This window comes from Patiria miniata, unplaced genomic scaffold (genome assembly GCF_015706575.1).
Source record: "Patiria miniata isolate m_02_andy unplaced genomic scaffold, ASM1570657v1 HiC_scaffold_7, whole genome shotgun sequence".
Lineage (NCBI taxonomy): Eukaryota > Metazoa > Echinodermata > Asteroidea > Valvatida > Asterinidae > Patiria > Patiria miniata.
Genome location: NW_024037074.1, coordinates 33,605,998 through 33,630,099, shown reverse-complemented (window position 1 = coordinate 33,630,099; position 24,102 = coordinate 33,605,998). Strand labels below are relative to the sequence as shown.

The following is a 24,102-nucleotide window of genomic DNA, read 5'->3' as shown; positions in this document are numbered from 1 at the left end:
ACGAATCTGGAAATTTCACGAAAAATAGACATCTGAAAAAGGCAGCACTTTCTGATTAGCCTATAAAGAGGGTGAGTATGCTTCTAAAGCAAAAATAAACTACAAACTAAGCCTAAATGTGAAAATCAAAATTTGACAAAGTTCAACATGTTTTTGTACATGGTGGAAGTGTGGCCTTTATTTACGGAGGTAGTCCAGTAAATTGGCCACATTTATGGGGCTAGCATGACCCATGTGCACAATATGGCAAGAGAGTGGAGACCATCTCATCTATTGTTTGCAAGGCCTGTGTCATAATTTGTGTGAAAGGGATTAACAGTCAGCTGTGGCCCAGTGCAGTGTGGTGGAGATGAGTAAAAATTGATTGTGCCTCCTAAAACATGATTAATTTTGGCCTGTTATTATGAAATTCTGGAGGGTACATGGAGGATTAGTGGGGGGGGGGGGGGGGGGGGAGAGAGTGGTGGTACAGGCCATGCCTCCTTAGTAACGTCCCTGTCCACAGTTTGTCCAACACAACAGCATATTAAAACAGAAAGAAGGCAAAGATCATATCACAAATGAAGAACTGACTCTTTCTCGCAAAAAGTTTAAATATTGTGGTATTAAATACTTTGGATTATAAATACAATAATTCTATTTCTGTGTTTCTTTTGCCACAGGTGCAGAACTAGACAGTCAGTCAACAGACATCATGTCAAATGCAAGGTCTAGTCCCCTGTGCAGTCTGCCTTCTGTCAGTGCAATGTTTAAGATGGGACCACCCTGTCTGCAGACACTGCACGCTGCTATGGAAGATATCGACCGACAACTTAGCGAAAATGATAAAAGGTTAGAACACCGTCACATTCATTTTGGCTGTGGACTAAGGATATGTGACGTTCACACGTTCAAATGAAAAAAAAAACCTAAATCCATTTACACATTTTCCAAAACGTTTTAACAAAACCCGAATTTTAAGAAACAGACCTAAGTTCACGCGATCTTCCTTTGCGTTAAACATACATAGCACAAATAATTAACAATGTTTTCAACCTATTGAATTTAGAAAACCTGAGAAGCACCGTAGTGCTTGATTACATTCAGAGTACACTTACGTAGTTAAGATTTTACTTTTTCAATGACTGGCCGCTATTTTTTAGTTTGTCAATCATTGTTGGTTATAGTATCAGCCTTTATGAAATGGCTAAACGTTTGAACGGTTTTTAAAATATTTGCTGAACGTTTATGAAATTAAATGCAAAGTCATTTCCTTACTGTAGACCTCGGTGGCGTGGCTGGCTTGTGCGTAAAGCGCTCGCCTCTCGCCACTGTGGCCCGAGATTGATTCCTGGCTCGGACCATGTGTGAGTAGAGTTGTGCGTTGGCTCTCTCCTTTGCCACAAGGGTTTTTCTCTTGGCACTCCGGTTTTCCTCCCTCTGAAAAAATCAGACGCTTTCAATCTCTGGCTGTGCTCCGCGGTCATATATGGGTTGTATGGCTGGCTGCCAAAGGCGCCTTTACATGCCTGCGGCTGTGCCACATTGTAGCTGCGTCCTTCGCAATTCAGCTTCTCAGCTGCAAGTAAGGATGATTAGCCTGCCAAATTATTATTATTATTATCATTATTACCTTCCGTACAGATCCTTACAGCATGAACAGGATGCGTACCTTGATGTAAAAATCCAACAAAGGGGTGGACCCAGGATTTTTCAGAAGGAAGAAGGGGGGGGTGGGGGTTGCAGCCTTTGAGAGTCAAATCTAAATGCACAAGTTGATAAATGTGTGCTCCATCAAGGTGTAGCTAGAAGGCCTACTCAGTGGCCTAGGAAAATTTCAATTGCAACTAGGCTTTCATTGAAAATATTTTGACGAAAAAGTGTTTCGATTTTGCGAGACAGAAAAAATCAGTTGGTCCCAATAAGGGGTGCCTGCTACAGCCCCTTTCTCCCTCCCAATCCACCCCTCTTTGGAGATTTGAAAAATTCAGATTGCGTGATTGTTTAACTCCTATTTTTCATCCCGACAGTATTGAAGACACGCTGCGATGTCTGGTGCAAGCTACCAACAGCTTATCAGCTGACAATGACTACACTAACATCAAGGATGCTATGGATAGTCTACTACACACGCCAGTGCTGGAGGAATGTGCCTGCTTGTCCCCAGAGCCCGAGGATGTTGGCGTTCTGCTCAGGACAATTGTAAGCCTAGCTCACTGCAGTCTTTGAATTATTTCAAATCTGTTTCAGGTTGTTGTTCGAGACTGGCGGCGAACCAAGTAGTATTGGGAGCGACTCAGGTCAATCAAATAGATTTTGGTTTTTGGATATCTAGCTTTATGTATTAATTCTTGAGTGACTTGACCCTAGGGTTATTTAGAATACCAGCAATAGACCTTTATCATGCTGACGCCATTTTAGTCATGTTCCCTGTATCTAATTACAGTACTGAATGATAATGCTTTTTGTTCAAAAAAGGAACCAGACTGTTTTTCTTTCCAGCTTCGCTTTGGTTACGTTGATTTGAATGGGGAAAAATCATGATGGCCGCAACATGATAATGGTCTGTTGTTGATATTTCATTGATTTCATCCATAACTGTTGAACTCATACATTGATTTTCATGTATTCAGTTAAAATCTTTGGAATCGTTTGGTTCAGCTCAACTCTGGAACACCAGTCTGAAACGACTCATGCAAGAATTACAAAACACATTGCCCTTGATGTGGATTTTATGGGGTGTCACCATTGTTGACCTTATGTTTCCTCCTACAGTGTGCATTGTTGTTTGTTTCTATTGAAATCTTAAATGACACAGTGTTTCACTTGATTAGGAAATATCTGAAGTTTGACTGTAATTTCACCCTCTGGTGATGTTCCCACACTCTTAACTTAATTTTTAATCTTTGTCACATTTGTCTATATAGCTTAAGCACCTGACCACCAATCCCGGCTGCGAGCTCACCACCTTCCGCCAGCTCCTCTACCTCTCCTCCCATGAGGGCTTGGGCCTGCCAATCAGAGCCCCCGAGCCCGATCACATGACCCAGTCGGCCATGTCGCTGAACACCGTCGCCGACGCGGCCGACGAGAGCAACGACCTGCTGTGGGAGGACATCCGGTCCCGGTTGCGGCGGTTCTTCTTTGAGCGCCTGCAGCAGCTGCCCGTCAGGCCGCGGGATGCCGGCTTGTTGGACCTGCATGGGAAGCAGCGGGTGGAGTATCTGCAGAGCCTGTGCATCCTGTACCCAGTCAGGAAGGTGTGGAGCAGCTACCAACTGCTGAGGTCACAGCAGGTCTCTACCGTCATTCAGGATGTGATGACCCCATCACTGAGTGATGAGGTCAGTTGACTGAAGCGGGATTTGAACCTGTAACTTCCAGATTACTGTACTGGTGCTGTACCAACTGAGTTATCCACACCCATGTTGGCATTCTCTTATTAAACCCTTTCCTTACCATGGGCGACTTTTGTCGACAAGAACTACCCCCCTGCTGATGCCCATGGGCGACTTTAGTCTACCAGGAAACCACACACAAAACACCCTCAACACAGATATATTCACTACTTTTTAGAAAGGCGGCATGTTGAAATGTTTCGCCGCCCATACATCAACCATAAACCAGCTGAAAGAGTGTTTTCGGATCATTCTCATGGTGTAGTTTATTCTAAAAATGAGAAAAGTGCTTCAGAAGTATCCACGCACAATTTGAGGTATGGAGTGCCATTTGTAGTTTGATAAATGGGACCAGATGGACAAAAAAGCATAACATTCTTATATTTGCATGTATGGACTTCATGTTTACATCACATAAAAGAGTAAGGTTCAAGGAACAAACTTTACACACAACACCTATGATTTTAATCACTCCTTGTCGGTGAAAATCTGGGTTGAAAAAAGTGAGTTTTTGACTTGTGGTTATTTTGTTCACGCTCTCGTGATTTCCGCATGACTGAGCAAACAATTTGGTCCTGGGGAGAGCCAAGTCAATAAACAATGTGGTAATGAAACTGTCAATGTTCTTGTTTTCAAGAGCCATGAAACCCTATCAGTTCATTTAATAGTCAAAGCAAACATGATTGATAGCCCTGTAATAACTCTGAGTGAGTTATGCTTATCTCAAATATGCCAGAATGTCCCAAAACTTTCCCAACTAACACTCACTGTTGTTTTTCCCCCACCCTTGTTCTGTAGTCCATAACTGAAGCAGCAGAGCCCAAGCCAGCTACCACCCTGGACCAACTGGCCATGAGACTGCCCAAGCTGGTGGTATGTCTAGAAGGCATGATTGAAGCAGACTTCACTGTCATGTTAGCCAATGTCTTTGATGGACAGGTAAGACGCTTGCTGAGAAACTGTTTTGCACGAAGCACCAAAAGGTCATTACACTTTTGTCATCAGTTCTTGCTCAGGATTTATGATTACATTCAGAATATGCTCCAGATTTGTCCAGAAACCTCAATGTTACAGCTATTTCAGCGCCAACAGTGCCAGAATTTTGGATAATTTTGCTGTGCCGTCGTAAATTTTCTTCTCTTTGGTGATTTGTTGTTGTGTCAGTACATGGCAGTAAGCCGATGAGGAAAATTTTCTCAAAAAGTTTTCAATGAGCAAATTTTTGTGTTCACAATTTGAACAGAAAACCCCTAAACGGAACAGAGTCATCCTGAAAAAAGCACCACAGCAACAGTGCCCTCATAATGAAAACTGGTTGAAGAAGTGCACTGTTCAAGAAAATTAACCCAAAACGGATGTCAAATAGTTTTCATACATTTAAGAGGGTTAGAAAGTTGCACAAAATGCAAAGTCGTTGCATGGACCCTTTAAATTACTGACAGCTGAAGCCTAGTAATTCGGGAGTTGCCAAACTTTTGGTAGTGCACTTTATCAGCTACTTGTGCAAATGCTACTTCAGCAAATGACTCTTCCCAATCATGCCTTGAACAAACCTTCTACAAGTATGACAGTCATCACAGAGAGAATGGAATTCAATTCAATTTCAATTCAATTCAATTCAATTCAATTCAATTCAATTCAATTCAATTCAATTCAATTCAATTTATTATACTCGTCACGTAAAAAACATGAAAATTGATTTCTGTACTATATCTGTACTATTGCAGGTAGAGGCTGCCCAGGCGCTGCGAGAAATCTACCTGTGCAGCCTGTCAGAGGAGCTGCAGACCTTACTGGAGAGAGCCTGGGAGGTCAAAGGTCAAGAAGCCAAGGCAGAGAAGAAGAAGAAGACGACAGGAAAGAGGATGGTGGGAAGTGTGGTGGGATCATCGCTGTTTGGGGATGAGGACGAGATGGAGGATGACATGGATTCTGAGGGGGTGGAGGTTGACATCTCTATTGAAGGTAGGATACATAAATGCGTGGGGAGGTTTCCCAAACTGCGGCATTGTCTCCAGCTTAGGATACAGGAGACGTTATCCCCTAATTAGTGTGACTCTGGCTCAATGTGGGTGCATGTTCTGATTTAGGAATATCAAAACATTGAGAGTGTTTCCATTTAGTTTACATATCAAAGGCTCTAAATGATTTGGATGTCAGAGATGAGACCAAGCTGGAAGTGAAGCTGAGATTTGAAACACCCCAGTTCGTTATTTTCCCTTTGACATTCAGCTACTCTGCTGCAACACTGCTGCCATGCAGCTGACAAAAATGAGTAAGCACACATATCTAACGCACTTTACCCAGGTGTCCTCTTTCCTATGTGAAATAATCATGGTCTCTGCCAATGTTCAGGTATCAATACAAAAGAAAATGTCGCAGTGAAATTTCTCAAGACGACCCTTGTGGAACTGCTCAGACTGCTGGCATAAATATCATCCAACGTTCAACTTAACAGCCCGCAATTTTCTTAATTTAATTATTTTTCTAGACATATCCACAACATTATCTGAAGAAATATGTCACAGTTCAAATAGACTCTAAGGTATCTGAAACACTTACACCATGGTTTATACAAAATGGTCGTTGTCAGCTGTGATTTATTGTGTTGATTTTTAATGGCTATTGTTCTCTGATGTGAATTTGTTGTAGACTTACCGCCCTTGACTCAAGATGAGCTGGTCCATCTGGTGACCATCACGGAGCAGCTATCAGGCATGGATGCCTACATCCACGCCCTGCATCAGCAGGCTTCCCGAGATTCTAGCGCTATGCTGAAACATGGACGCCCCAAGGGTAGCATCAAAAGTAGGTAGCTGATCTCAACGCTTGATCCTTGTGGATTAAGTTGAGTGCAAACAATAGGCGGCAGCCTTCATTTTGTCTTGTCTGTCAGCATTTTATCAACCTAGATCCGCCAATGGATCCAGATCACAATGAGCGTCTTGGCTCATAATTTTCTCATAATCAGAGTTATTATCAAGGTACTTGCGATAGATCACAAGTCATCACAAGTCCATCACAAATCATTCACAACACATCCACTCCCAAGTCAACTCACAAGCTTTTATGAACAAAGGTTTTTCTTTGTTCACTAATGACTGGACTTGTGAATTGACCGATGATATACTTGTGACTGGACTTATGATCTATCAGTAATTGTTATACCTCTGTCTTGAATACTGTATTTTCATTGGCCTAGTACGATCATGTGTTAAGTTTATAAAATGTCATGGCACACTCCCTGTGGGATATCACGTACACAGGGCATGTGCTATGACTTTGTACGTATGGTACATACGGTGTGAAACGCTTGTATCGTTGGTTCGCATGCTATTTTAACCATGTTTTCACACATGAGTGGGAGCAGCGAACTAGCAGACGATCAGCTGAGTTGACGTTAGATTGTCATGATTGTTGTGTTTACTGCTGTTTGTTTTTGTGGTTTTTATATCAAAACCCAAAGAATCCAAGACAGAGGTATAACAAAACAATTGTTGACTGCTGTGATGTGGGATATATGACGTTTTGAACACCCTTGGCTGCAATCTTAGTCTGCCATTCTGGCTGTCCCCTCCTTCCTCCGCCCCCCCCCCCCCCCCCCCCTTTCCCAGGTGCCCTGAAGCATACCAGGGATCCATCCAGTCGGGACACTAGCCATCGTGGGGAGTACACTGGCCGGCGAGGGGTGCTGCCTGATGCCATCCCCCCACCGTTTGGTGTCACGCCTGGCATGATGACACCGGAGACCACGGCACAACGCAGACACCACATACTGGACAGCCCTGCTAGCCAAGTAGGTTTCCTTAGTCTCTTCTTACTGTAGTCATTGTATCCACTCACAGTTGAAGGTTACCCTTCAGTGTCTTCGGCAAAAGTGCGAGGACGTGAATTTCCTATAGCGGCCCTAGATAGTTAAAGGGAATATACATCATTTGCTTTTGCTGTAATTTTCAGAAATGGATGGAATTGGGGGGTTGGAAATATATAGCAAATATATTTACACTGACTTTTTTTAGGTTTTGGGTTAAAAAATGCCATAAAAACCAAGAAAAACAATCATTTTCCTGTAGTCTGGTTCCCTGACTCCATTTAAGAAGAAACAGAGCAGTTTACATACATTGGGGAATTGTAAGGTCAGGGAACCAGTCTAGCTGGCTTGTACCCGTTCATAGGTGTGTAATCGATTGCAAACAAGTGCGATGGTCAATTGGGGCCAGTATTTGAAAAAAAGCCATTTTTTTCCAACGCTGATCGGCCGATCAGCGTTGGAAATTGATACAAAAATACCACTTTTCTTGAAAATGACAGTATACCAGGTGCCATGATTTTACAGGATGCTTTACACTGTCATTCACTAACAGTCCAGCAAGGTATTTCAAAATGATTTGGTAGTTTTATTTTTTGATGTTTGCAAATGTTGTATTTTCCCTTTAACATATTTAATATTCAGTTATTTTAGCAAGAGAAAGTTAAAGGATTGTAGAATCAAATAGTAGTATACAGTATGGAACTTTGCAAAAGGATATCAAATTATACATGTCTGCTTTTTCAAAATTTCAAAATTTTCAAAATTTGCCTCATTTGGGAAATTTTCTTAGTATTTTACAGGGAAATTACTGCTATGAGAGACAGCCATACTAGAGATTTCTTCTGTAGGGCTGAATGTAATTATTTTTTTAACGAGTTTTGTGTACTGTTTAAATGTGTATTTGTATTTTAGTTTTTGTGTAAGTTGTATATGTGAATACAATTTGTATTTCTTTCTTACGGTGGCCCACAACTGTCACGGCAAAAGCAAAAGCGCCACGGCAAGCGCAAAAGCGCCGCGGCAAGTGCAACAGCGCCGCGGCAAGCGCAACAGCGCCACGGCAAGCGCAAAAGCGCCACGGCAAAAGAAAAAGCGCCACGGCAAAACAAAAAGCGCCGCGGCAAAAGAAAAAGCGCCACGGCAAAACAAAAAGCGCCGCGGCAAAAGAAAAAGCGCCACGGCAAAACAAAAAGCGCCGCGGCAAGCGCAAAAGCGTCACGGCAAGCGCAAAAGCGCCACGGCAAGCGCAAAAGCGCCACGGCGAAAGCAAAAGCGCCACGGCGAAAGCAAAAGCGCCACGGGTTTATTGGGAAGGGGCGTAATCATACATGCCGCTACTACATCAAAAATAAAATGGGAAGGAGAATGGCCGCCACCAGGAATTCTTATTAAGCACAGAATTTAATTCTTTAAGAAGTGATTTTATGGCTGAGAAAATAGCAAGGCCAAGGAAAACCGGTCAGGAAATATATCGTCGATATTAATTTGTTGTAGGATAATTATTATTCCAAGAGAGTTGCTGCCGTGAATCAGAGTTTATAAAGGAGTGGGACTCACTATCAGCACCATCAGGGCCGTTCCTCATTTCTTTACATTTCGTGGGATGCAAACAATTACGAGGACGGGAGGCTCTGTGAGCTGATGCATTTTTTTGAAGAGTTTTTTTCCTTCCGACTAGCATGCAGAGAAGAGTTCCGTTAATTTGAGACTTAGTTCACCCATGGGCGTCGCGAGGGGGGCAAGGGGGCGCTCCCCCCCCCCTCCCCCCGAATAGCACACAAAAAAGGAAGGGGAAAAAAGAGAAAAAAAGAAAAGAAAAAGAGGCGCGAAGTCATAGTGGTGTAAATTGAATGAGTTGGGGGGGGGGAGCAAAATGTCCCTGCCCCCGTCTAAAACTGAGAAATCGAGAATTTGTTCAGAAATACAACAATTTTTTGGGAAAAATATGTTTTGCCCCCTCTAGAAAAAAATCCTGGCGACGCCCATGAGTTCACCGGTGTGTATACCAGTGTAGGCACACAATTGAGCTGCCCAGAGTTTGGATATAGAATAAGAAAGAAAGAAATTAACTCAGAACCTAGAACTCATTGGCCCACCCACCCCCGGCTCAAGAAACCAACAAGCCGAGCAAGACCTCATGATGCTTAGCGATAGCGATGATGAGTTGCCCTGTGGACAGTCTTCCACATCCTCGCAGAATCAGCCTGCAGGGCAGAAAGAGGGCTTGTTTCCGGCATCAAAGAGTTCCGTATTCACTCGAAACAAAGCAAACGGCTCTTTTCAGAGCCACCAAATTTTCATAGAAGAGCTTAGAACTGTGCATCTCAACGATAGCACTTCTCCTTTGTTTAGTGTCTCTCCCTTACCCCCCCCCCTTTTTTAAGTTAATTTATTTCTTTCTTATTCTATATCCAAAGTCTTCGCCTGTGTTACGTTCCTTACATGAAATCCACGACCTAACCTCCTCTGTCGAAAGCGTTGCAACTGTCTAATAGAATGATCCATTTCTCGATTTGTGAGTTATCTTCAACTCAGTCATGTTTATTGGGAAGGGGCGTAATCATACATGCCGCCACTACATCTAAAATTAAATGGAAAGGAGTATGGCCGCCACCATGAATTGAGAAGTGATTTTATGGCTGAGAAAATAGCAAGGAAAACCGGTCAGTGCAAGCAACGTTCAGCGAAGAGTTTTGAAATTCCCGCTCTCTGGGAATTTCTAACCTAATGGGCCCGCGGGCGAGTTACGTGTTGACAAGCCTTACCCACCCACTGCCGCAGCCCTGCAGGAGAGCTTTAATCGACTTCCTAGATGTGTATGATATACTGAAAAAGAAAAAAAAAATTAACTCATACACTCTGGGCAGCTCACTTGCGTGCCTACACTGGTATACACACCTGTGAAAAAAGGCTCAAATTAACGGAACTCTTCTCTGCATGCTAGTTGGAAGGGGAAAAAAATGTCTTCAAAAATGCATCAGCTCATAGAGCCTCCCGTCCTCGTAATTGTTTGCATCCCACGAAATGTAAAGAAATGAGGAACGGCTCTGATGGTGCTGATATAGCGAGTCCTACTTTCCCTCTCCTTTATAAACTCTGATTCACGGCAGGAATTCTCTTGGAATAATCTTGGAATCATCCTACAACAGATTTAATATCGACGATTTATCAGTCCCTGAACGTTGCTTCACTGACCGGTTTTCCTTGCTATTTTCTCAGCCATAAAATCACTTCTCAAAGAATTAAATTCTGTGCTTAATAAGAATTCCTGGTGGCGGCCATTCTCCTTCCCATTTTATTTTTGATGTAGTAGCGGCATGTATGATTACGCCCCTTCCCAATAAACCCGTGGCGCTAGTTTGCTTTCGCCGTGGCGCTTTTGCTTTCGCCGTGGCGCTTTTGCTTTCGCCGTGGCGCTTTTGCTTTCGCCGTGGCGCTTTTGCGCTTGCCGTGGCGCTTTTGCGCTTGCCGTGACGCTTTTGCGCTTGCCGCGGCGCTTTTTGTTTTGCCGTGGCGCTTTTTCTTTTGCCGCGGCGCTTTTTCTTTTGCCGCGGCGCTTTTTCTTTTGCCGTGGCGCTTTTTCTTTTGCCGCGGCGCTTTTTCTTTTGCCGCGGCGCTTTTTGTTTTGCCGTGGCGCTTTTTCTTTTGCCGTGGCGCTTTTGCGCTTGCCGTGGCGCTGTTGCGCTTGCCGCGGCACTGTTGCGCTTGCCGCGGCGCTTTTGCGCTTGCCGTGGCGCTTTTGCTTTTGCCGTGACAGTTGTGGGCCACCGTACTTTCTATTGTGCATTTTATGCAAATAAAGAATCTGACCTGAACTGTCAGATTACATTTTGGAAGTCATGTAATTAACAATAGCAAAAGCAAGGTGTGTAAAGGGAATATACATCATTTGCTTTTGCTTTAATTTTCAGAAATGGATGGAATTGGGGGGTTGGAAATATATAGCAAATATAGTTACACTGACTTTTTTGAGGTTTTGGGTTCGAAAATGCTATAAAAACCAAGAAAAACAATCATTTTCCTGTAGTCTGGTTCCCTGACTCCATATAAGAAGAAACAGAGCAGTTTACATATATTGGGGAATTGTAAGGTCAGGGAACCAGTCTAGCTGGCTTGTACCCGTTCATAGGTGTGTAATTGATTGCAAACAAGTGTGATGGTCAATTGGGGCCAGTATTTGAAAAAAAGCCAGTTTTTTCCAACCCTGGTCGGCCAACCAGCGTTGGAAATTGATACAAAAATACCATTTTTCTTGAAAATGACAGTATACCAGGTGCCATGATTTTACAGAATGCTTTACACTGTCATTCACTAACAGTCCAGCAAGGTATTTCAAAATGATTTGTTAGTTTTATTTTTTGATGTTTGCAAATGTTGTATTTTCCCTTTAAGGCAAGTTCATACACAGTGCGAAAGTGGATGCGAATGCAACGTCAGGTTTTTGCAATGGGAATTCGTAAAAATTAATCACATGACAGCTCTGGTGAATTTCCCATCAAACGTTTCATGACATCACATTTGACTCGCATTTGCAATCTCCTGAAATATGAACCGTCCTCTTTCTCGTTATCATAATAGATCAAGTGGGAGTGGTCGTCCATCTTGGAAGGGGTCGTCTCAGATGTGTGCACCAGCCTGCCTAGCCTAGTCAAGAATGTCTGCCAGTCAGCATTACAGCAAGAAGAGATGATGCATGCTCAGACACAAACTGTTCATATGGTCCCTGTCTGTGGTAGGTTTCCTTTGAAACTTCTTGCACCCTGGGATATTTTTTTCCCTAGTAAGTTTAAACTGCTTGAACTAAATCAGAAATGATCAAACGCTTCTGATCTGCCAGGTTTGTTCTTTCCCAGTTTTCCCCTCTTCTGTTGTGGACTTGATCATATACAGTGTTTGACAAATGACAGTTAACATAATCATTAGCAGTTAACATAGCTTGAAAATGTTGTTTAAAAAAATCATCATATGAAAGAAAACCAAGAAAGAAAGAAATGACAGTTTTAAACTACAAAAATTTTAAAATACATTTTCAAATGAACATTCTTTGTTTCTCTTTGCAGGGGATCTGGTCAACAGCTTCTCAGAATACCCAAGAAGCGTGTCAAAAGTAGGTCAAATTTGTCCCATTTTTAAATTAAATTGGTTTAAAAAATAATTACACAACACATTTTACTCGTTTAGCTATTTGTCATTTTCTAGGAAAAAGAGAGTGATAAAGTGATTTAATAGAAACAAAGGAACAAAGACATTGACATTGGTAGAAAAACTAACATGGGCTTGGAAGCTGAGTTGGTAGAGCACAAGCAAGGTGTTTCCAAGGTCCCAGGTTTGAATCCCACTATACTCTCTGTTAAATTTGATTAAAAGTTAAAGTATGGTGGTTTAATTTAACAAGCTTACTTTTTTTTGGCCTTTCGTTTTCAGAGCTTAATCGATTTGGTGTCTTTCCTGGACACCATCCTGCCCCTCGCTGTGAACGGAGCAGAGGGAGTAATGAAGCCACTTAGAGCAGCCTACGTGGAAGCCGTCACAGCCAGCATGGGCCATTACTTCAGGAAAATCTCAAATGTGCGTTTGATAGTACATGTTAAGTTCCTTTTAAAAAAAAATATAGCTGTGATGACCTTACTAGAAGTATTTAGAAGCATATTTTGTTTATAAAAATTGTTTTCTCTGTTGGTCATTTGAGCTTGAAGCTTTCACCAGAAAATACTTTTGGACTTTTCTACATCCATAGATATCTAAACAGTAAGCTATGTATAGTTTTTCCTTTTTATTTAATTGCACGTCTAAATTTTCTGACCAAGTTATTTCTTTTCTTTTTGGTAGATTTTTGGCACTGTTGCTAGTCCCACTAAGAGTTCATATACCAACATTGTTGAGAAGTACAAGCTGCTTTCCATCGCTTCGTTTGCCACCAGCCATCTGACATACTACGGAGATGTGCTGGGCGATGATGAATCCAGGTAGGGTTAGCTTGAATATGTATTAGTGTTTGCAAAACTGCTAGATAAAATCCCATTTTAGATTTGTTAATGTTGGGTACGTTCCACCCTTCATTATCTTTAATTTTGAAAGAACTGTGCTGTCTTAGAGATTATGAGCCTATTTGGGTTTTTTTCCGATAAGCTCTTAAGCTGCAGGGGTGGCATGGGTGGCTAGTGGGTAAAGCGCTCGCCTCCCACTGTGGCCCGGGTTCGATTCCCAGCTCAGACCATATGTGAGTGGAGTTTTTCCTTTATTCTCTTCTCTTCGGTTTTCCTCCCTCCGCAAAAATCAACACTTTCAATCTGGCTGGGCTCCGTGGTCAGCAGTTAAGAGCACCGGACTCATGCTCTGGTGTTTCAGAGGCAACAGTGGTGTGGGTTCGAGCCCGGGTCTGGACACTTGTGCCCTTGAGCAAGGCATTAAACCGTTACTGCTTTGTCCTTCGGATGTGACGTAAAACCGTAGGTCCCGTGTGTTGTGTAATGCAATGCACGTAAAACAACCCTGTAACACTTATCGCTAAGAGAAGGGGTTTGCCCCATTGTTTCTGGCCTCCTGTTAAAACTACCCCGCGGAGTATGTAGGAGAAGAACCAACCGAGAACCAAGTATGGCAGCTGGCTAGGGCGCCTTTACATGCCTTCGGCTCAACCATGTTGTAGCTGCATCCCTCGCAATTCAGCCTATCAGCTGCAATTAATAATGATTAGGCCAAAAAAAAAATAAGTCGGTCTCTGGTCAGCGCGCGCGTCGATTTTAAGCATGCGCGTCGATCTTTTTTTTTTCCAAAATGTTCCGCGGTAGCTCCAACAGCGCCCTCTATTTCCGCACCTCCTCAATTGTTTTTACCAAAGAGCACCAAGGAATAGGAAATTGCACCAAGGCAAATGATCGAAAGCACCAAGGCAAATTATGGAGGACACCAATGTACATGAGGACACCAAAAAAGCATAATAGTACCCCACCTTGTCTGTACAATCCAAGCTTGAAGAAAAAAAAAAAAAGCCAAAAAAAAAAAAAAAGCCGCGTGGCCGCATCAATTCCGGAACTTTGGTCTGACCAGAGACCGAATACTTTTTTTTTTTGGCCTTAGCCCCAAATTATTATTATTGTTATTATTATGTGCTATTTAGAAAGTAGTAGTTTTTAGAGCACTGACACAGTTCATGTTTTCCGGATGGTATGGCCTTGAGTACCGTTATGTCAGTTGCCCATGTTCAACTGAAAATTGTTCAAGATGTACTTCAGAATGCATGTTTACTGTTACTTTTAATGATGGCTTGAAATGTGTTAGAAATTTGTTGATTGTTAAAATGATTTAAACGTTTTACTTTCAGGCATTCTCTCGGCACAGTCAAGAAGCAGTATTCTGAACTCGTCACAAGTCTCAAAGGTCAAATACTGGACTACCAAGACCACGTTATATCCACTATCGTACTACAGGATGCAGAGAGTCATCACTGGGGTGATCAGAGACCATTCTATGAGGTAGGAATGGGTCCAAAATAATCCACCTCCCGCATCAAAAGAAAGAAAAACGCAACATCCTGCCAGAAAAAAAACCTCCCTAGGAGCAATCCATACAGTCAACAGTGATGGAGCATTATTTTTTTTGCTTACGTTTTTGAAAGAACAACTGTCATTTAAAAAATAGTATAACATACATACTTGTCATACAAATTTAACTGTGTAACATCAAACAAAAAAATTATGCTGATTTTAAACAAAAATGGAAAGGTTTGCTTTTTGGCCTTAGAGGATGTACCCATTATTTTCCTGGGTAGAATATAAACTCTCCTCTTGCTGACTACCCCCAACTCCCCCCTTCCCCCCCCCCCCCCCCCAAAAAAAAGCATTTTTACATATACATGTAAAACCATAGACCAAATGTTCCATTTGGCAAATAATCTGAAGGAAAAGCTATTACCTTTTTTGTTTTCTGCTCTGTTTGATTCCTAGGATGAGAGATGCTCCTTCTCTGTCCAGATGTGGCATCTTCACCTGGACGCCTTGAGGCGGGAACTCTTCTCCATCTGTCCTCCTGGTCTTGCTCAGGAGATCTTTGGTGAGGTAGTGAACCGATCCCTGGCCCTGCTGGCCCAACGCTACAACCGAGCCAAACCATCCTACAAGAGAACAAGACAGTACAGGTCAGTAGTGGCCTTGCAGTCGAGTCTGTCATCTGTCCATCACAAGTCCATCACCATTCATCTTGGTCCTTACAAGTCCTCACAAGTCCTCACAAGTCAAGAAAAGTCCGCACAAGTCCTCACAAGTCCTTGGAAGTCCTCACAAGTCCTTACAAGTCCACACAAGTTCTCCCAAGTCCTACAAGTCCTGGGAAGTCCTCACAAGTCTTCACAAGTCCTCACAAGTCGTCGCAAGTTCTCACACGTCCTTTGAAGTCCTGACAAGTCCTCACAAGTCCTCACAAGTCCTCACAAGTTCTCACAAGTCCTGAAATGTCCTCACAAGTCCTGGGAAGTCCTAACAAGTCATCACAAGTCCTCACAAGTTCTCACAAGTCCTCACAAGTCCTGGGAAGTCTCACAAGTCCTTACAAGTCCTCACAACTTTCCCACAAGTTCTTACAAGTCCATCACAGGTCCTCCAGTCTCAAGAATATCACAAGTTAAACTGAATATTTCTTTGTAATTGTTCACCTGTTACTTGTGACTGAAGTAATGAAAGGACTTGTGATTTACTTTAGACTGGACTTGTGATGGAATCAACGAAAACAATGATATTACAGACTTATTGGGTTATATAACTTTGAGAGTGATTCACCATTGGAGTGTTGAAGTAATATCCTAGATGACAGATCATGTTCAACAAAAAGCAACCAATCCAGCCAATAGCCATTCAACTGGACAGCAATCGTGAAGTCAGTGGCTCCCATCTTTTATGTGATCCTACTTACTGTGTCAGTGCTCTCAAATTAGGTTACTTCTGCAAAATGTGTTCAAAAAGATCACAGAGTGTTGTGGAAGAATGATGCTCATTTCTACTTTGTTCCCTTTCTCTTCGTTCACTCCCAGAGCCGACATCACCGCCCTCCTCCTCATCACCCTAGACCATCTCTGGTACCTCTGCCCCTCCCCGGGACCCCTCCTAGACCCCCTATCCACCCACCATCCCGTCTCCCCAATCCACAACTCCTGCACCTGTCTCCTGTCAGCCTTGGCGGTAGTGGGCTCTCCCCTGGGGGACTTGTACCGGGTCTACCGTAAGGGTTTCAGCCAGCGGAAGGCCGGCGGAGGGATGGAGAGGACCATCTCGGAGCAGGAGGCCGTGGAAGGGTCCTCGGGGCTACTGTCGCTGGCCATGTCATCGTCGAGGGAGTGGCTGAGATGGATCAGGCCGGGACTATTTGACGGCTTGCAGAAAGGGTAGGACAGGGATGTGATTTCTCCGGTTTTAACCGGAAATCCGGTTTTTTGGGCCTCAAAAGTCCATCAACGTGAATCGTGTGAATCCGTTGAGAAAATAGGGGGGTAGAATGTGCTAATTAATTATTCATAATGAGTTTTGCTTGCCGAAATATCCGAAATTTACTTACGGACACTGATTACTTCGTTGATCGATACGCACGCACGTATTGAATAACCATATGAGAACGAGGTTGAAGACCATGCGTATGCCGTTACTGCGATCATGTGATTTTTCGCTCGGGGCCGAGGTTGTGATTATTTGGGTCTAGTTCCTGTGTCGGTACAGGAGATGCATGTGTTGCGCATGTCAGGTGTACAGACTAATATTGCTCAGCGTGCACAACGGCATACAGTACAGTGCAATCGTGTGGATTATGCACGTTGTTTCATGTGCGTCGACTCGGAGTGTTTGTGTACGCGGCGTGTACGGATGCTTCCAACATGGCTGCGCCCACCAAGTCGATATTGTCGCACGGAGATAAATCAGTGCGAGAGCTCGATAAAGAAGTAAAAAATAAGTTCCGGTGGGAATGGTTTCGGGACTCCGTTTTTATTGACGGGCATCAGCATAAATTTCAAGAGTGCTTCGATAAAATAGCAACCGCTGGCAAGGTTTTTTGCAATGTTTGCAACGACACTATCAACTACGCGTCGAGTGGAAAGAAATCACTCGTAGCCCATGTGAAACACCCGAAGCACATTACAGCATGGCAGATACGGCGAGGCAACATGAAATTGGTGGTAGATTCAGGCGTAGTTACTGCAGAAACCTCTTGCAGCACCATGACAACTGTCCCACTTATAGACAGAGTGGCAAATAGCCAGGTAGGTGTCCATATTTTTATTATTTTTTTTTTAAACTTAGGCCCCCCTATGTTTATTTTAAAATTAAATTTATTAAAACAAATCTGTACATAATGTGTTTCGATTTAAATTATGCATTGACATTATCAGTGTGGAAGATTTTCCATTTTAATTTTTTTTTAATTTTTTTTTTTTTTTTTTAAGTAATTTTTTAAAAATTTTATCTTCAATTTTGTAGGGGCCATATCTATTTTCTTCAACAATTACACAAGGTCAAAATAAGATTCAACTGTTTAGCCTGATTAATTGCATCAATGCAAACATCTATTGTTGTGTTTATTTTCCTTCCTAACTATCATAGTTTTTTTTAGAACTGTTTGAGTTCAGCCATGTTACAGACTGTTACTGAAGTTTATCAATTAAGTCCTAGTATTGATAACTTTATAATTTAGGTCTTAAATGAATTGTAGTTTTTGTAACATGTTGACTGAATTTTGTCAATATTATTCAACTTTTTCAGGCAATGGTTCTTGGAGTAATGGCAGAGCACAGTATGCCCATGACCGTGGCCCCTGTTGTCATCGACCTTGCAAGGGAACTTGCCAGGGATACAAAAGTGCTGAGCTCTCTTTCGATGGACAGGACTTCGGCAGGCTACAAGATGTACGGTCTTGAGAAAACATTTCGTGATAAGACCCTTGCCCATATCAGGAACGTTCCATTCTGCCTGAACATTGACGAAAGTACAAGCAGCAACAACAAAAGAGTCTTGGCAGTGCTGGTTAGCTACTACTCTATTGATGAGGGTCGAGTTATGGTTGAGCACCTTGCGGCTTTGGAGTTAATCACAGTTACAACACAGTCTGTCATGAAAGCCCTGAATGATCTTCTTGAAGAACATCAGATCCCCTGGACAAACGTCATGGCCATATTGATGGATTCTTGCAATGTAATGAGAGGATCAAAGAATGGGCTGGAGGTCAAGATCAGGCAAGACAAAAATCCTGAACTATTAGATATTGATGGAGACATTTGTCACCATGTACATAACGCCAGCAAGAAGTTTTGTGAGCCATTTGAATATTATGTCGAGGGCCTCTTCAATGATGTTTTCAGTGACCACCGATGGTCAGTTGATCTAAGAGAGTCACTCCAAGAAGTTTGCGCACTTCTGAATATCTGCTTCACAGTGCCAGAGAGGTTCATTAGCCATCGATGGCTCTCCTGCTATGATTGTGCACTTTCAACACTTCGGCTCTGGGATGCGTATCAGGTGTTCTACTTTGGCTTTATGTCAAAGGAGGACAGGGCGTTATATCACACTGAGATGATTTCCATTTTCCGGAAGCATGATGTCAGCATGGCTGCACGGGAAAGGCTGAAGCAGATTTGGAATATGAATGGTTCAAAGAACATGACTGATGACGGGAAGAAGCGGAAAAAACGTATCATTTCCAAAGTGATCTTCAAGGCCAACCAATCTCTCCTCACCCTTGGCTTTTATCAAGCAGTCCTCCCACTTCTGAAGAGCTATGTTGTTCTCTTTCAGTCGAAACAGCCAATGGTGCATATCCTTGCAGACCGACAAGAGCAGCTTTTCAGAGACTTTCTGTCCTGTTACGTGAAACAGGAAGAAATAGTTAACAAGACACCTTCTCAGCTGAAGAAAATGTCCCTAACTACAGACGATGGTCAGTTTCTCAAGCAAAAGGATATGTTTGTGGGAACCAAGGCAAGAGACATTTTGAAGACCATGAATGCTGCCGACTCCATCGTGGTTGACTTCAGAAAACAAGTGTCAACAGCATACAAAGCTTGCGGCAAATACCTCCAGACAAAGCTTCCTCTGGACAATCCTCTTCTGAGGGCAATGTCCAGCATAGACCCAGCTGCACATGGCCACCATCTGTCTTGCAAGCTCTTGAAGGAACTGCTGACCCTACTGCCATCTTCAATCCTCAATTCTTCTGAGAGAGAGAGTTATGACCTCGAGGTTCACAGGTAATATGCTTAAAATATTTTACAAAGTATACCCTGTATTTTAGTTCTAATACTTTTCTTTCATATTTCTTATATTGTATGATACATTGTATGACACATTAAAACAGTTCTTTGCGGTTGAATTATGTTCCTTTCTTCAAGTCAAATGATGAACAATGTGAGGTCAACCATTTATTATTTTCATTTTTAGGTACATGGTGGACCAGCACCTCCCTGTGATGTTAGAGACAATGCAAATTGATGAGTGGTGGACACAGATCTTGAAGAGTAACTCCTACCCTTCCCTTTGCAAAGTGGCCTTGACAATTTGTTGCATCTTTTCAGGTCCTCAGGTGAGTATTGCTAAAAGAAATGTTTACATGTAAAATGAAAACAAATAGACTTTGAATGCCTCATTTTACAACTGTCCGTTCTCAAGTATTGACAAGTAGGATGTTCAATCACACATTTGCATTTATTGATTTCATCAGTGAAAGTAATGTAAAAGACTATCTTGTTTAAACAGGTTGAATCATCCTTCAATACCATGGGTGATGTGATGGGACCAAAAAGAAGCCGGTTAAAGGTGGAGACATATGGCGCTATACAAGGCATCAAGTTCGCTCTAAGAGCGAGGAAGACCACTGCCATCAAGCTGTTCACAAAAGAGCCAGTCGACAGAACAATGTGTAGGAACATACGAAGTGCAAGTGCGGTCTATCGCAGAAAGCTTAAACTTATAAGAGAAGAGAAGGAAAAACGGCTCAGCTTGATGAAAATCAAGAAAGCCATACTAAGTAAAAAGGATGCAAAACAGTCCCTGGATGAAAAGAGTAAGTTAGCACGGCTGAGACACCTACAGCAGCAGAGGAAGAAGGCAAGGACTAGGGCTCTCCAGGAATTGGCCCAAAGACAGAAAAAGAAATGCCAGAGCAAAGGGAGATATTGCTAAGCAGATCACTGTACATGTACTCAATACACGTGTAGTCAACTGTTGATATGATTGTGGTAAAGTCTCAAGCATATTTTCATCAAGGCAAGTTAAAAGTGCAGTCAAGTCGATGGTTAAGTGTTCCTGAGTCAACTCACAAACAAAGTTTCTCGAAGTAATAAAGTTAGACATCAAGTGCTCTCAAGTCAAGTGAAGTCATATATAAGAATAGTCAAGTCACAGATTCAGCTACAGACTTTGCTACATGTATACATGTACAGTATATGACAATCCAAAGCTGAACGTATTACTATTTGTCACTATCATTTTCCAATTTATTTGGTTTGTGTACATGTCTATTCAGATGTGAAATAAAACAAAGACAAATGCATCAACAGTCTAAACAACTATTGTCTTCATGTGTTTAATTTCTTTTTGTATTTCTTTGTGTATTATTCTAGGTACATGTAGTTTGATTTACAATTCACTTATGGAGCAAAATATGAGCAAAAATCATTGAGACTGATTAAGTCTGGTGCTTTCAAAGATGGTATGTTCCATTCAGTGGTGGATGAAGCAAAACAAATATTTGTGTAGAATAATCTTGTTTTATTTATTTCTTCATGCTTTTACAATGGTTATTATTAATCACCATGGAGTATTTATAATTACAAATAAGTGACAAATCAATGATGATGGTGATGAACTGAAACAAAATGCCACAAAAGTGAAAAAAGAAATGACAAAATTGGCAAAATATTTTGGCTCAAATGATGGCCCAGAAAGGCTTAGATTGCACCACAGAGCATCTAAAATCCAAAATTTTCCGGGGCCCTTAAGCGGGCCCCGGACCCCACGCCGTAATGGCTTCGCGCTTCGCACTCGCCAGAGTTTGTACTCCTGCAGAAAAGTTTCAGGTTTTTTGTCACAGACCAATCACATCCCTGGTAGGAGCATTTATTTATAACTTCTGCAATTCTTGTACTGGAAACAAATGGAATTGATTCCCAACTTCAAATCAGAATCTTAACTCTGAGTTAGTTGCCGACTCCAGTCGGATTAGATTCTAGACATTTTATACAATTTTGTATCTGGCAAAAGATTTTGTTTGAAAGGGGAATGACAGGGCTCTTCGTATTTGAGATTTACAACTATACTATATCAGTAAAGTCAGGCAGATTTTTATTTTTTTTTCTCTCTTTCTGTTGGGCCGGGTAAATTTTTGAGTTGATTTCAAACAGAAGCTTGACTCCTCCATTGATTTGGAATCATTGCCAAAAATAAAGTGGATCATCCACATCAACTTCTGTTGTCTGACAGACCCTGTTTCTATCTAGTGTTTGGTGTTCTCTCAGATTTTTAAAACTTAACAGTTTATCATGTGCTTCATGTGGTTGACATTATAACTGAAAACTCATTTCAAAATGCGATTGATGTTTTCAATGTCCATTCTTTGTCTGAATCTTATAAACCATTTTTGTTGATATAAATACATAAAAAGTTAAATTAATTGTGATTCTTATTTTTGTTAATGACCAGAATGGACAATCTTCCAGACAAGCAGGCTGCGTTCATCCAACTGAAGCTACTCTGCAATCAGCCCTGCCCCAAATATCCACTGCTCTTGCAGGTATTGTCTCTTAGCATTGACGTTTTCAGTTTTATCAGTTTGTATAATTTACAATTGCAAGGAATGTTTCATTTTATAAATTTCTTAATTTTTTTTCAGGCAGTCTTGATGAGAAACTGTCTGGTACCCACACTCATGGTCACAAACACAGGTAAGGAATAGTAGTAAAGAAACACCAAGTAACCTGTGTCAGTTTTTTAAAATATAATATACATGTATTGCCTTTGAGAAACTTCCTGCTTAGGTTCGAAGAGTTAGGCCCTCCCAATTTTGTTGACTAGTATGTTTCAGGTCAATCCAGTCAGTAAGCAGTTAACAGCAGTTTTATTCATTTTAATTTTTCTGAAGAAATGTCTGCAGCTTAACCCTCCGACGCAGAAAGCCCATTTACTAACACACTTACAGTAAGGGGTCCCCCGGGGACCCAAATATTTAGCGCCACGGTTTGAGGCTACACAACACTGTATCCACATGAACACAATCTTGCCATGTCTGTAGACTAAGGAGGTGTATTTGTATACATAGTCTGTGGTCAAGCCGTGCACTGTCTACTCGCAAGTGACCTTGTTTGTGCACGTGTATATGGTGGGTCCCCGGGTGGGCAGAAATTGCGTCGGAGTTGTTTTGTGCGCGTGTATATGGTGGGTCCCCGGGTGGGCAGAAATTGCATCGGTCCTTAGCCCAGGTTGTCATGCTCAGATATGCCTGACCCGGGGTCACACACTAAAGGTGACTGCATATATCCGTAGAGGGTGTCTCTTGCTAGGATTAGATGGAAGATCACCAGAATTGGTTTGAAATTTTTTTTTTAATTAAGGTAATTAACCAAATTGGGTCCCCAAAAGGGCTAGATTCTGCGCCGGAGGGTTAAAAAAGTATAATTTGGTCTGTACTAGTCTATTTTGCTATTATCAGGCCCGACCCAATCCCAGACCAGCCGGTTGAACTCCCTGTCAGCCTACGACGGTTGCAGCGGTGGGATCTGCCCTGGGAAGCCCTGCCGCAGCTATCAGAGCCAAGATATCCCAGATGTGGTACAGCCCATTGTGGACCTCCTAGCCCTGTGTGGGGACCAGCCTAATGCCTTGACCACTGTCCTGATGGCCATGATTGAAAAGTGAGGACCGGGGATCAATTTTGTCATACTACCTTAATCATAAACAGAAAAGTAGCTCTAACTTTAGCTACAAAGTTGAAACATATTTCTCAGCGTACACGTTCTAATGCTTGTACTGGCTTAAAAAATTCTACTGTCTCGGTATTTTTTAAGCACATTTGTCCTCTGAGGTTGATTGATTGATAACTTGATTGGATTTCTAGAGAGGATATATGGGAGTGTTTTGAAGCCAGCTGCTTGCCTGGAAAGACATTGCCTGTCCCTCTATGGTTAGCCAGTGTCTACAAACTCATCTCCTCGTATATCGACAGGTAAACTTCACTTTATTTTTGTTTGAAATGAAAACAGACAGTAAAAAACGTAATGCCTCACCATCATATCTTTTTCAGATGATATCTTTTTCAGGCAATATTGTCATATCAGCGTTTTATAATAATAATAATAATGGAGACTTGTAATGCGTCAAGTCTGTCACATAGTGACAATCCTGGCGCAGAAAAATAGGGCTGTTTCCATAGGGAATGAAAATGGGTTTTCCCAATTTTTTTTTAAAAACTAGCTAAATAACCAATGGACCTTCCAAAGTATTCCGAGTTGTTTGAAGCTCTCCAAGAGCCCAGATATGTATTTACCATAAACAACGGGCTCCTTTCAATTTTCATTTTACCTGATTTGCATTCAATCTGACCCACTTTTAGAGTTATTCTAATTTGCTGTCTGTATGTTTTTATTTAATTTGTATTTGAACTTTTCTACAGAGCCATCAAGCCAGCCTTGGCAGTCCTTCTGAGGGACCCTGTAGACCCCAAGCATCAGGTTGGCTTCATTGACTCCGTCAAGGAGCTTCCCTGTGGATGCCGGCTGAAGCAGAAGGCCCAAATCATCAAAGCCACAGGTCGGTGGTTAAGAAAACAAAGACCCCTCAAGTATTCAGTCAAGTTAACACTATAGTCATTTATGTCAGCCTTTGTCATTTATGACTAATCTTTTTCTTTCCTTTGTAAAATTTCCAAAACTTGCTAAATGCCATATTG

General features: G+C 42.0%; 1 protein-coding gene across 1 annotated transcript in view; it reads left to right on the top strand.

Annotated features, from left to right (window-relative positions):
- LOC119745542 (uncharacterized protein KIAA0825 homolog) overlaps positions 1–24,102 on the top strand; it is a 32,061-nt gene that overhangs the window by 457 nt on the left and 7,502 nt on the right. The window contains exons 2-20 of the mRNA XM_038221936.1: positions 663–831; positions 2,010–2,181; positions 2,907–3,323; positions 4,176–4,316; positions 5,105–5,342; positions 6,030–6,185; positions 6,992–7,173; positions 11,767–11,920; positions 12,249–12,295; positions 12,613–12,756; positions 13,018–13,154; positions 14,513–14,663; positions 15,135–15,325; positions 16,214–16,564; positions 21,861–21,951; positions 22,051–22,102; positions 22,867–23,068; positions 23,272–23,379; positions 23,827–23,963. Of these exons, the coding sequence (XP_038077864.1) occupies positions 695–831; positions 2,010–2,181; positions 2,907–3,323; positions 4,176–4,316; positions 5,105–5,342; positions 6,030–6,185; positions 6,992–7,173; positions 11,767–11,920; positions 12,249–12,295; positions 12,613–12,756; positions 13,018–13,154; positions 14,513–14,663; positions 15,135–15,325; positions 16,214–16,564; positions 21,861–21,951; positions 22,051–22,102; positions 22,867–23,068; positions 23,272–23,379; positions 23,827–23,963 (3,208 nt within the window). The 5' untranslated portion in view covers positions 663–694. The remainder of the gene's footprint in view (positions 1–662; positions 832–2,009; positions 2,182–2,906; positions 3,324–4,175; positions 4,317–5,104; positions 5,343–6,029; positions 6,186–6,991; positions 7,174–11,766; positions 11,921–12,248; positions 12,296–12,612; positions 12,757–13,017; positions 13,155–14,512; positions 14,664–15,134; positions 15,326–16,213; positions 16,565–21,860; positions 21,952–22,050; positions 22,103–22,866; positions 23,069–23,271; positions 23,380–23,826; positions 23,964–24,102) is intronic.